We start from the raw sequence: 11,556 nt of genomic DNA on the forward strand, positions 1-11,556 counted from the left end.
AGTGCCACCAGTTGTGCCCACAGGAGCCCACCTGGCTGCAGGATGAGGATGAGCTGTGGCCCGAGTTCCCCCCCAGCATGTCTCCCGGGGGGGGCACCAGCCCCACATCCCCCCTGTCCCCCACGTCCCCCACGTCCCCCACATCCCCCACATCCCCCACAGGTAAGGGCTGTTCTGGGCAGGGCAGGCAGTACGGGCAGGGTCCTGCAATGGCACCAGAGTCCCCTGGGGTCACCGCTGCCCCACAGCGTGCACATCCTCCCACCCAGGGGGCCCCTACAGATCCCCATGTCCCCTCCCCATGGGGGAGGACCTCCAGCCCCCTGCCCCTGATGGCTCCCCAGGGATGCCCCCATCCATTCGGGACCCTGCTGGTGCCCACACCCCAGGGTGCCCCCTCCCACCCCACTGACCCACCCTCTCTCCCCCACAGCTGGCACCAGCGAGGGCTCGGGGGGCAGTGACAGGTGAGTGTGGGCAGGGGGGCACGGCCCCAGGGCTGCCCGTGGCGGGCACCCCAGGTGGCACCCCACAACCCTGTGTCCCTACGGGGGCATGCCATGACGCCCCCTTGCCTGCCTCCCATGGCTGGCCCACCCATGTGTGCCCGTGAGTGGCACCCACAGTGGTGCTCACCCCCACCCCCGGGGCCCCCACAGGGGTGCACCAGCAGGGGGGCCACGGGGACGGGCACCCCCCGAGACGGTGGGGCAGAGGCCAAGGCCGGAGGGGTCCGGGGGGCGGCCGCGTGCCAGTGCCCGGGCACAGGGGCGCAGCGCCATCCTGGAGAAGTTCGGCGGGTGAGAGGGGCCTGGCCCCAAGGGGGGCACAGGGCGTGGGAGGGGTGTGGGGCAGTGGGAGGCCATGGGACAGTGGGGGTATTGGGGGGGAATGGGGAAATAGCAGATATGGGGGTACTGGGGGGGTCCATGGGGCAATCGGGGTATTGGGGGCCATGGGGAAGTGAGGGTATTGGGGGGGAATGGGGAAATATGGGGTATGGGGGTACTGGGGGAGCCCATGGGGCAGTACAGGGGGGGCAGGACTGAGGGTGCTGTGGGCCAATGGGGAGCTGTGGGTGTACTGGGGAGCCATGGGCCAGTGGGGTACAGTGGGGGGCTGGGGGTGCCACGGGGCAGTGGGAGTACTGGGGAGGACATGGGGGGTATGGGGTGACTGGGGGGGGCATGGGGCAGTGGGAGTATTGGGGAGGACATGGGGAAATGGGGGGCATGGGGCAGTGGGGGGAGCAGGACTGAGGGGGCCATGGGGCAATGGGGAGCAATGGGGCTGTGGGCTTATTGAGGGGCCATGGGGCAGCAGGGAGCTCTGGGGTGGGTCAGGGCCACTGGCCAGTGCAGACCCCTGGAGGGCCGGGCCGGGGGCTCACGGTGCGGGGGCACGGAGCCCCACGGTGCCTGGCACCGCCTGCAGGGCAGCCACGGGGCCGGCCCCACACCTGAAGCGGGTCGGGGGCAGCGCCGCGGTCAAGGCCATGCTGCTGGAGTGGTGCCGCGCCAGGACCCGTGGCTACCAGGTGAGAGCGGGGCGGCCGTGGGGCACGCCGTGGGGCATGCTGTGGGGCATGCTGTGGGGTACGCCGTGGGGCACGCCCCAGGTTGTGTCGTGCAGTGGCCATGGGGCGTGCCATGGAGCGGGCTGTGGGTTGCATCATGTGGTGCATTGCGGGGCATGCCGTGGGGCGGCCATGGGGTGGCTGTGGGGCAGGCCGTGGGGCAGGCTGACCCCCATCCATCTGCGGCAGCACGTGGATGTGCAGAACTTCTCGGGCAGCTGGGGCAGCGGCCTGGCCTTCTGCGCCCTCCTCCACAGCTTCTTCCCCGATGCCTTCGACTACGCCAGCCTGGAGCCCGGCGCCCGCCGGCACAACTTCACCCTGGCCTTCGCCACCGCCGAGTGAGAGCCCCCCCGGCCCCCCGACCCTGCGGTGTCCCCAGGCGGGGGGCCCCTGGTGACAGCTGTGTCCCCACAGGGAGCGGGCAGGCTGCGCCCCGCTGCTGGAGGTGGAGGACATGGTGCGGATGCCGGTGCCTGATGCCAAGTGCATCTACACCTACCTGCAGGAGCTGTACCGCTGCTTGGTGGCCAAGGGGCTGGTGAAGACCAAGAAGCGCTGAGGGGGGGTTCCCCCACAGCCCCCCACCCGTGCCACCCCCCTCTGCCTTGTCACAGAGTCCTCATGGAGTGGTTGGGGTTGGAAGGGACCTGAAAGACCACCTGGTCTACCTCCCACCAGACCAGGTTGCTCCGAGCCCTGTCCAGCTTGACCTTGAGCTCTCGCAGGAATGGGGCACCCGCTGCTGCTCCGGGCAGCTGCGCCACTGCTGCCGCCCTCACGGAAAGAATTGTGTCCTGACACCCAGCCTGTCCGCCCTCTTTCACCTTAAGGCCATCACCCCCGGTCCCACAGCCCTGCTGAGCGGTCTGGCCCAGCGGTAAAGGCTTTCGGTGGCCTCATCCCTGACAGGGGGGACATACACGGGCACAGGGACACTGGCACCAAGCAGGTGTCAGCACCTCCACCATGGTGGGGGCAAGCAGGGCGGCACCCACCTGCCTGGGCAGGCATGGGGTGAGCAGCACCCCCCCGCTGCCCCCCACCATCCCCATGAGGCATCACAGGGACAAAGTGGGAGGAAATTTATTAACGGCTGACGTGACCCGCATAGAGTGCCAGGCCCCCGTGCCACCAGGCTGGGACCCCAAGCCCAGGCTATGGTGCTGGGGCACGGGGCTGTGCTGGGCTGGCGCAGGGAGTGGGGAGTAACGTCGGGGTGCCCCCGGCTGCGGGGGGCTCAGGGGCCAGGGCGCGGCTCAGCGTGGCATCGGGTATGTTTCTCGGCCCGTCGCTGGAACACCTCGGGGGTCTCCTGGAGCTCGCGGGCCAGATCCTGCCGCAGCACACGCTGGGGGTCCGGGCTGTCCAGCAGCAGCAGCAGGTCCTGCAGCACTGCAGGCACCAGGGGGGTGTCAGGGCAGGCACCCCCTCCTGCAGTGCCCCCTCAGTCACCCCCGGGATGCCCACCTTGGATGGCGCGGGTGGTGTGCACCCAGTGCTGGGCAGAGGTGAGGGGCTGGCAGACACGGCCATCGGTGTCCACGCCGGGGTGGTAGATGTCGGTGTGGAGGGTGACGCAGGGGGGGACCAGCGGGTGGTGCGGGGAGAAGGTCAGCTCGAAGCGGAAGGCGCCAGCGTTGTACGGGGGGTTGTTCTGTCACCGGGGGGGGGGGGGGGGGGGGGGGGGGGGCACCTCAGAGCCCCTGGGACCCCTGTCCCAGCCCTGGTACCCAGTGCCTCCCCTGGAGACCCCCCGCAGCCTGAGTCCCTGGAGAGGAACCCCCACCCAGGGGGAGCCCTCCCCCCCCCCCCTGTTGCCCTGATGGGGACACCCACCCAGTGCCCTCGGGAGAAGCCCCACCCCGTGTCCCCAGGGGCTCATCTCCCCTCCAGGCCCCCTGTGCTCCCGCAATCCCCCTGTGCCCACAGCCCCCCACGCCTCCAGAGGACCCCCCCAATACCCTGAGGACCCCATGCCCAGGACCCCTCTGTCCACAGACGCCACGCCCGTGCCCTAATCGTGTCCGGCCCCGCCCCCGCCCCGCCCCGCCCCACTCACGGGCAGCAGGAGCCCCGTCCACCGCCGTATGTCGCCCTCCAGCGGCCGCAGCTGCCGGACCCCGCACCACCGCCGCGCCTCCTCCAGCTCCTGCAAGGGGAGCCGTGGTGGGAGGGGCCGCACTGAGACGCCCCCATGGGCGGGATCTTCTCGCAGGACACGCCCCTGGGTGGGCCCAGATCCGGGCCACGCCCCTCCAGGCGGGCGGCCCCGCCGGGGAAACGAAACTAGTCCCGGCACCCCTGCACCGGAGACCCTCTGCCCGGTACTGCCGCCCCCCCGCATCGGCACCGGCGACCCTCCGCCCGGTACCGCCTGCCCTCCCGCACCGGCACCCCAGACCCTCTGCCCGGTACCGCCGCCTTCTCCTTACCGGCACCCCAGACCCTCCGTCCAGTACCACCGTCCCGCCCCGCACTGGCACCGGAGACCCTCTACCTGGTACCGCTCCCCACACTCCCGCACCGGCCCCGGCACCCTCCGCACCTCCACTACCCCAGTACCGCCTCCCCCGCACCCCAGCACCAGGATACCCACACCTCGAGATCGGCACCCCGGGCCAGCCCCACCCTGATGCTGGCACCCCCGCACCTCCGGCCTGACACTCCCGGTGTCTCCGGTGCCCCTACCCACCTTCGCGATCCTCCCGGCCATGGTCAGCGATGCCCGGTGCTGGTGGGCGGGGCTCTGCCGGGCCACGTCCACAGGAGGCGGGACAAGCTGCTCTAGCCCCGCCCCCAGCACGGGTCGAGTGGTGGTGCCAGAGAGGCCTGGGGCGGCCTGGAGCCATAGAGACGGGAGGGGGCGAGGGGTCGGTCTGGCCTGGGGCTGTGAGGGGCCAGACCCCCGTGCAGCCGCGGGCAGCTCCAGCAGGGTGGGGTGCCCAGAGGCATCCCTGCCCCAGGGCTTGCTGGGGGGTGAGGCGAGGGCAGCCTGCCCCACAGCTATCTGCCCAGAGGCCCTAGGTTGGCCCTTCCTACTTCTGGGGTGGGAGGGCTCCTTAGGGACCCCACCCCAAAAATGCAAAGCCTGGCACCAGGCAGAGGAGATCATAGAGTTCATGTAAGAGGGGCCAGACTCCCCTGGAGCAGCAGGAGGTGCTGGGGAGGTGTGGGGCAGGCACACTCCGTGCTGTCAGGACAGGGGAGCACCATGGACCTCCTTTAGTGGCCACTGCTGGAGGGCCGAAAGGCAAGGTGGTCCATACCCCACCCCAGACAGCAGAGAAATGTGGAGGGAGGGACCCGGGGGGGGTCACACCACCTGGGCCTCCCCCTGGGGCATCAGGGTGACAAGGACAGGGAGCTTGAGCTGGTGCTTGAGGGGCTAGACTGTCCCTTGTCACCACAGGGGCCATGGAGAGGGGGCAGTTGGGTGGCTAGGATGCTCTACCCCACCTCCCAAAGGGTGCCTGCCTGAGGGGGTTGGTCCTCCAGTACCGGGGGCAGAGCAGGACTGGATGAGGGGACCGCATCCTGCCACGGGTGCCTGTGCCCAGCCCGCCCCTCACAGATGTCCCAGGCACCCCCCCAGCTCCAGCCCAGCTGATTTACGGGAAGCCTCGGCAGCCGCCTGCCGCCCTCCTTAATCTTTAACCAGCCAGGGTTAGATCTGGCCAGATCCCCCCTGCGCCCGGCTGGACACGCAGGGACCCGACCTGCCAGGCACCCAGGTGGGCCCAGCACCCTCCTCCTGCCCCCCACACCCACCTCCTTGGGGGGCGTCAGACCGGGGTGCACAGGGTAGGGGTACAGGCGGTGCAGGGAATGGGAGCGCAGGGTGCTGGGGTGAGGGGCAGGTGGGGTGCTGGGAGCTGGGGTGGGGGTGCTGGGTGCTTATCAAGCCCTTGACCTGTGCTTGCCCACCAGGATGGCCACCATGACGCTCTGGCTGCCCCTGGTGTGGTGGCTGGTGGCCACAGCCACGGCCACTGTCACCCAGGTAAGTATGGCCCAGAGACGTGGGCTCCTTGTGCCCGGGTGCCCCCACACCCACCCTCACCTCACCTGGGTGTCCTTGTGCCCCTCCTCACCCTGGTCCCCGTGCCCAGGTGCCATCCCCGGAGGCCCCTCCCAGCTGGCTGAAGCTGCTCAGACAGTTCCTGTCGCTGCTGGTGCCCCCCTGTCCCAACGCAGGCCCACCGGGAGATGTGGGGGCACCCATTCTGCCAGGGCCCCCCCCCGCTACCCACCTGCAGGAGCTGCCTGGCCTGGATGCCCCCCTCAAGGCCGCAGACGCCCCCAGCCCCAAGGTGCCTGAAGGAGCCCCCGAGGAGCTGGGCACCGTGGCTCATGGCAGCACGGCAGCACCCACACCCAGCAGCACCCAGGAGCCCCCTGGCACCAGCGCCCCGCCGTGCCCTGGGGATGAGGAGCTGGCCGAGGTCTGTGGGACACCCACGGCGGAGCAGCGCACCGCCGTGGCCGAGGCGCTGGGCACCTTTGCCCTCCGCTTCTACCAGCGCATGGCAGAGGCCGTCCAGCCCGATGCCAACCTGCTCTTCTCTCCCCTCAACATCGCCATGGGGCTCTCCCATCTCCTGCTGGGTGAGGGGCTGCCACCGCCACCTGCATCGGCACTGCCGCAGGTTCTGCCATGGGTGCCGCTTTTGTTGCCACTGAGGGCACCGTCTGCGGCCCCATGGCCGTCCCAGCCTGGAGCAGCAGGTGCACCCATGGGTGCCTGGCTGAGCTTCTCCTGTGCCTGCAGGTGCCCGTGGTGAGACCCGTGAGCGCCTAGGTGCCATCCTGGTGTACCCACCGGAGCTGGGCTGCGTGCAAAGTGCCCTGCAGCAGCTCGCCAGCGTGCCTGGCCTCTTCTCTGCTGCACAGATCTTCCACCACCCAGGTGAGGCAGGTGCCTGGGCACTGGTGGCACCACCGATGCTGGCAGGCACGGGGCTGATGCCAGCTGTGCTACCGAGCAGGGCTGCACCTCCGGCCCCGCTTCCTCAACGAGTCATGGCACATCTATGGCACCCGCCCGTGGGAGCTGAGTGGCAACGAGAGCCTGGACCTGCTGCGCATCAACGCGTGGGTGCGCGAGGCCAGCCGGGGGCTGCTGCCCAGCCTCCTGCCCACGTTGCCCCCCCAGTCCCGCCTGCTGCTGCTCAGTGCCATCCACCTCCAGGGTATGACCCGGGGACAGGATCCCCCTGAGATCAGTGTGGGGCTGAGCCCGGGGTCCCCCCGTGTGGCCCCTCGGGTGCCCTCCGTCCCCCGCAGCCCCGGTGCCGTGTCCCTGCAGCCACCTGGCGCACGCCACTGAAGGCCAAGCAGACGGTGCCACTGCCCTTCCTGCGCCCGGGGCGCCCCCCTCGTCTGGTGCCCACCATGACCAGCAAGAAGTACCCGGTGGCCTCCTTCATCGACCCCCACCTGCAGGTCCAGGTACCTCCCATCAGCTGGGACCCCGCTGCTTGGTGCTGGGGGGCTGTGGCGTCGCTGCTGTGGTGCTGGGGCGGGTTAACAGGGTGTGATGTCGCTCCAGTGGCACTGAGGGTGCCAGGCTGTGAGGTCCCCGCGGTGGCACTGAGGACTAGTGGCTGTCCCACAGGTGGGGCGGATGGAGCTGAGCGGGGGGATGAGCCTGGTGGTGCTGGTGCCACAGGGCGCCCCGGGAGCACTGGGGACCCTGGAGCAAGCGCTGGATCCCCCTGCCTTCCGGGAGCTGCTGCGGCGGGCAGCCCGCACACCCCCCCGGGCCACTGCCCTGGCCCTGCCCCGCCTGCGCCTCGACCGCGCCCTGGACGTGGTGGCCGTGGTCCACGACATGGGTAAGGCCACCAATCCCCTGCCCCAGGGCCTGCCCGTGACATCACTGCTTGGGCTGGCAGGGCTAGGGGGTGATGTCTCTTTGGCATGGGTGGTGAGGTGCAATGATGTCACTCCCTATGGGATGTCACTGGCCCCTCCCCGATCCCTGTGTGGGTCCTTTTCCCCGGGGACCCCAATGTCCCTTAGTATCCCCAATGTTCCCCAGAGACCCCTATGTCCCCATGCCTTTAGTGTCCCCAGGGTCCCCCAGCACCTCTGCTGTCTCTGGTCCCCAGTGTCTCCAACATCCCCCCATCTCCCTGCTGTCCCCCACATCCCTGAGTGTCCCCTAGTGCCCCCCATTGCCCCTAATGACCCTGGTATCCCTCGTGCACCCCTTGGTGTGTGTCCGTACCCCTGTGTCCCCAGCGTCCCTTGTGTCCCCACGGGGTGACACTGAGGACTGGTGTCACAGACTACGGGCTGTTCCTGGATGCGGAGCTGTGTGGGCTGGCACAGGGCCCGGCGGTGATGGTGGACGCTGTTCGGCACCGCGCAGTGCTGGCGCTGGACGAGGCCGGTGTGGAGGCGGCGAGCGCCATGGCTACCTCAGTGGCCCGCACAGCTCTGGTGCTGGAGGCCCTGCGCCCCTTCCTCTTCGTCCTCTGGCACGATGCCAGTGCCATCCCCCTCTTCATGGGCCGCCTCAGTGACCCCCAGCCCTGACCCTGCCTGCCTGCTGCCCTCCCTCCTCTCACTGCCCTCCCTCCTGCTTCCTCTGCTCCCTCCTTCCCTCCCCCCCTTCCCTTGTCCTTCCTTCCATCCCTCCGTCTCTCTCTCCATCCCTCCTTTTCCTTCCCTCCCTTCCCTCTCCCTGCTTCCTCTCCTCCGCCCCCCCCTTCCATCTTACCCCCCTTTTCAGCCACCTCCAGCCCCCCACCCTTCCCTCTTTTCCATCCCTCCTTCCCATCCCTCCCTCCAGTTCTCCCTCTCTCCCCCTTGCCCCCTCAACCCCCTATCCCGGGCAATGTGGAGTGTCATGTTCCCCCCCTTCCCCCCCGTGTCTCAGTTTGCCCACCAGCTGGGGCCTGAGCCCCCAGTAAATGCACTGACCCACTGCACGGCTCCTGCCTGTGGGGAGAGGAAGGGACAACCTGGGGGGGCATGCTGGGGCTACCAGGGACACCCCCATCCATGCCAGGGTGGGGGCCACTCCAGGGTACCAGGGGAGGTGGCAGGGCCGGGGGCAGGTCACACCCAGCACCTTCCTACAAAACAAAAGCCTTTATTGCCCTAGAAAAGCCCCCACGGCCCCTGCGTGCTGGTGATGGCACCGTGCCCCCCCAGGGGGCAGCACACCCCCCCGGGGGGCACCGACTGGCACCGGGCACCCTGGGGCACCAGGGAAGGCGCAGAGGCGGGGGGTACCCACTGGCAGCACCCCAGCGATGGTGCCCACCAGGGCAGGGGTGCTGCTGGGTGGGGGTGCCCCTGCCGTGCCCCCCCCCCCCGCCCTTCAGTCCCAGCCGTTCTCCTTCACCATGTGCGACATCTCGATGATGAACTTCCCCTCCTTGTACTTCTGGCTGCTCTCGAAGGCCTGCTCCTGGGGGGAGGCAGCGTGAGACCCCCTCCACGTGCCTCCAGCAGGGTGCCCGTGCCGCTGCCCCTACCATGGGGCTGGGGTCCCTGGGCTGCTGCCAACGGGTTTGGGGTGCCCAGCCCAGCCCAGGGATCTGGGGTGCCCGGGACAGTGCCCACAGGGGTGGGGGTGCTGGATGCAGGGGCACTCACGTATTTCCAGCCCAGGGTGGTCTTGCAGCTCTGGCAGAAGATGTCGGCCACCGAGTGCAGCCCCGTCAGCAGCAGCCGCTGCTCCGCCGGGCCACAGCCCACATTCACCCTGCGCCGGAGAGCAGGGGTGTGCCACCAGCATGGCACAGCCTGGCCCAGCATGGCCTGGCACAGCTCGGCATGGCTGTCCCAGCATGGCACAGCCTGGCATGGCTCAGCCTGGCTCCGCTCAGCATGGCACTGCCTGGAACAGCCCAGTACATCTTAGCCTGGCACAGCCTAGCATGGCATAGCCTGGCTCAGCCCAGCATGGCATGGCCTGGCACAGCCCAGCACAGCCTGGCATGGCTGTCCCAGCATGGCTTAGTCTGGCTCAGCCCAGAATGGCACAGCCTGGCACAGCTTAGCCTGGCACAGTCCGGCATGGCACAGCCTAGCATAGCCTGGCATGGCTGTCCCAGTATGGCACAGCCTGGCTCAGCCTGGCACGGCTTAGCCTGGCACAGCCTGGCATGGCACGGCATGGCTCAGCCCAGCATGGTACAGCCTGACTTAGCAAGGCACGGCACAGCACGGCTGAAATCGGCCCCCCGGCCCGCAGCCCCAGGCAGCCCCCCGCCGCCCGCCCCCGCCCGGCGGTACTCACACCGAATTGAACAGGTAGGCGCGGCCATGGCTGCCCTGGAAGGACTGTGGGGACACGCACAAGTCACCGGCTGCGCCCCTTGTCCCCCGGGGCCACCCGCGTCCCCCGCCCCGCTGCAGCGCCACCACGCAATGCGCCGGCCGGGGACACCGGGGGGGGGGGAGGGGGGCGCGGAAACTCACCACCCCGGGGACACCGAGGGGGGGCACTCACAACCCCGGGGACACCGAGGGGGGGCACTCACCACCCCGGGGACACCGAGGGGGGGCGCACCACGGGGGGACAGCGGGGCGCCACGGGGGGACGTCGGCTGTCCCGATGCCGCCCTGGGACGGAGCCCCCAGCCCCTGGGACGTGGGGGACGGGGGTCCCCGCCGACCCGGGGGCCTGGGGGGGCACCTTGGAGATGAGCTCCTCGTGGCGGGCCAGGTGGGCGCGGCAGTGCACGCAGCTGTAGGTGCGCTGGGAGCGCGGCAGGTAGCTGTGGAAGGTCCTGGGGGGCAGGTGGGCGGCGGGGGGCAGGCGGCGGCGGGCGGGGGGCATGGCGGGGGGCAGGGCCCCGGGGGGGCGCGGGGGGGCGGGGGGCACCGTGCACCCCCCGCAGAGCCGCTCGCAGGGGAAGCAGCGCAGCAGAGCGCCGAGAGCCGTCGTTCCTCCCGCGACAAGGTCGGGGGGGCGCCGTGGCCCCGGGCCCCCCCAGGTGAGAAGGAGGCGGAAAAGGGGGGCGGCCTGCAAAGAGTTAAATGGGGGTAGTGAGGGGGCGCGGCACTGACCGCCCCCCCCCATGCCCCCCCCCACGCCCCCAGCTGAGCCGGGCCGGCTCACCGCAGGAGTGGGGGGCAGCGCCGGGGAGCGGGGGACACCGCCCCGTCCCTGCTGTCCCCAGGGAGACCGGGTGGGGGAAGGGGCGGGGGAGAGGATGAGGGGGCCCCCCTAATAGGGTTTGGGAGTCCGGGGGAGTCGCGGGGGGGTAACGGGGGTCCCGGGGGTGGGTGGTGATGGGGGTCCCGGGGGGAAGATGGTGGTCTCGGGAGGGGTGATGGGGGTCCCGGGGGGGGGGTGATTGGGGGTCCCCGGTGGCCACACGGGGGTCCCGCGGGGCAGGAAGGGGGTCCGGGGGGATGCGGTGCCGGGCGGGGGAGGATGGGGGGCCCGGGGGCCGCTCACCACCCGCCGCTGTCCTCGCTGCCGCTGCCGCCGCTGCCGCTGTCCACGGGGCGGGCGCCAGGCGGGGGCACCGGGCAGCCGAGGGGGGGGCCCTGCGTGCCCGGGGACTGCATCACGGCACCGTGACTCATCCCCCGCCGCCGCGACGTCACCGCCCGCACCCCGCGGCCGTGACGTCACCGCCCGGCACCTCCGACGTCAGCCCCGCCGCCGGGGTGCGCTGCGGTCGCCGGTACCCGCGGCCCCCGTGTCTCCCCGGAGGCGCCCCCGGGCCGCACGCAGATGATACGCAAATCGGGGGGGGCAGGCAGCGTGCGCAGGGCGCGGCGTGCGAACGACCTGGACCCGGGGCCCGAGTCGGCGGGTGGCGGGGCCCGGCGCCAGGAGGCGACAACGAGGCGTGCGGTACGGGGCCCTGGGCGGTATGCAGATGAGATGCAAATGACCTCCGGGTGCCGCGCGCCACCGCCCCCCTGGTCCGTGCGTCACCACGTCACGGCCCCGGCCCCGCGCGGCTGCCATGGCAACCCCGCTCAGGGCCCCGCCCACCGCGCCG

General features: G+C 70.7%; 4 protein-coding genes across 5 annotated transcripts in view; 2 read left to right on the forward strand and 2 right to left on the reverse strand.

Annotated features, from left to right (window-relative positions):
- SMTNL1 (smoothelin like 1) overlaps positions 1-2,379 on the forward strand; it is a 3,351-nt gene extending 972 nt beyond the window's left edge. The window contains exons 2-7 of the mRNA XM_037402642.1: positions 3-162; positions 395-467; positions 660-800; positions 1,435-1,537; positions 1,766-1,917; positions 1,994-2,379. Coding sequence (XP_037258539.1) covers positions 3-162; positions 395-467; positions 660-800; positions 1,435-1,537; positions 1,766-1,917; positions 1,994-2,138 — 774 coding nt within the window. The 3' untranslated portion in view covers positions 2,139-2,379. The remainder of the gene's footprint in view (positions 1-2; positions 163-394; positions 468-659; positions 801-1,434; positions 1,538-1,765; positions 1,918-1,993) is intronic.
- A 267-nt stretch (positions 2,380-2,646) lies between these two features.
- On the reverse strand, positions 2,647-4,372 carry LOC119154855 (ubiquitin-conjugating enzyme E2 L5-like). The gene is made up of 4 exons (XM_037402821.1): positions 4,272-4,372; positions 3,639-3,728; positions 3,047-3,233; positions 2,647-2,971 (listed from the first exon to the last, which is right to left on the reverse strand). Exons 1-4 carry the CDS (start codon positions 4,290-4,292, stop codon positions 2,817-2,819), a joined length of 453 nt encoding a protein of 150 aa, XP_037258718.1. The 5' UTR covers positions 4,293-4,372; the 3' UTR covers positions 2,647-2,816.
- SERPING1 (serpin family G member 1) lies at positions 4,002-8,197 on the forward strand. Its single transcript, XM_037402819.1, has 8 exons — positions 4,002-4,079; positions 5,507-5,579; positions 5,689-6,184; positions 6,348-6,485; positions 6,565-6,768; positions 6,885-7,027; positions 7,194-7,413; positions 7,869-8,197. The coding sequence occupies exons 2-8, from the start codon at positions 5,508-5,510 to the stop codon at positions 8,117-8,119; spliced, it is 1,524 nt and encodes a 507-aa protein (XP_037258716.1). The 5' UTR covers positions 4,002-4,079; position 5,507; the 3' UTR covers positions 8,120-8,197.
- A 465-nt stretch (positions 8,198-8,662) lies between these two features.
- On the reverse strand, positions 8,663-11,498 carry YPEL4 (yippee like 4). Of its 2 annotated transcripts, XM_037403025.1 has the most exons (5): positions 11,001-11,480; positions 10,233-10,562; positions 9,834-9,877; positions 9,188-9,296; positions 8,663-8,999 (listed from the first exon to the last, which is right to left on the reverse strand). In XM_037403025.1, exons 2-5 carry the CDS (start codon positions 10,374-10,376, stop codon positions 8,910-8,912), a joined length of 387 nt encoding a protein of 128 aa, XP_037258922.1. In that variant the 5' UTR covers positions 10,377-10,562; positions 11,001-11,480; the 3' UTR covers positions 8,663-8,909. The 2 variants fall into 2 exon arrangements, with proteins under 2 accessions (XP_037258922.1, XP_037258921.1); XM_037403024.1 differs by having other exon boundaries at positions 8,663-9,296; positions 11,001-11,498.
- Between the last annotated feature and the right edge of the window lie 58 nt (positions 11,499-11,556).

The sequence above is a fragment of the Falco rusticolus genome, chromosome 10 (genome assembly GCF_015220075.1).
Source record: "Falco rusticolus isolate bFalRus1 chromosome 10, bFalRus1.pri, whole genome shotgun sequence".
In the NCBI taxonomy this organism is placed as follows: domain Eukaryota; kingdom Metazoa; phylum Chordata; class Aves; order Falconiformes; family Falconidae; genus Falco; species Falco rusticolus.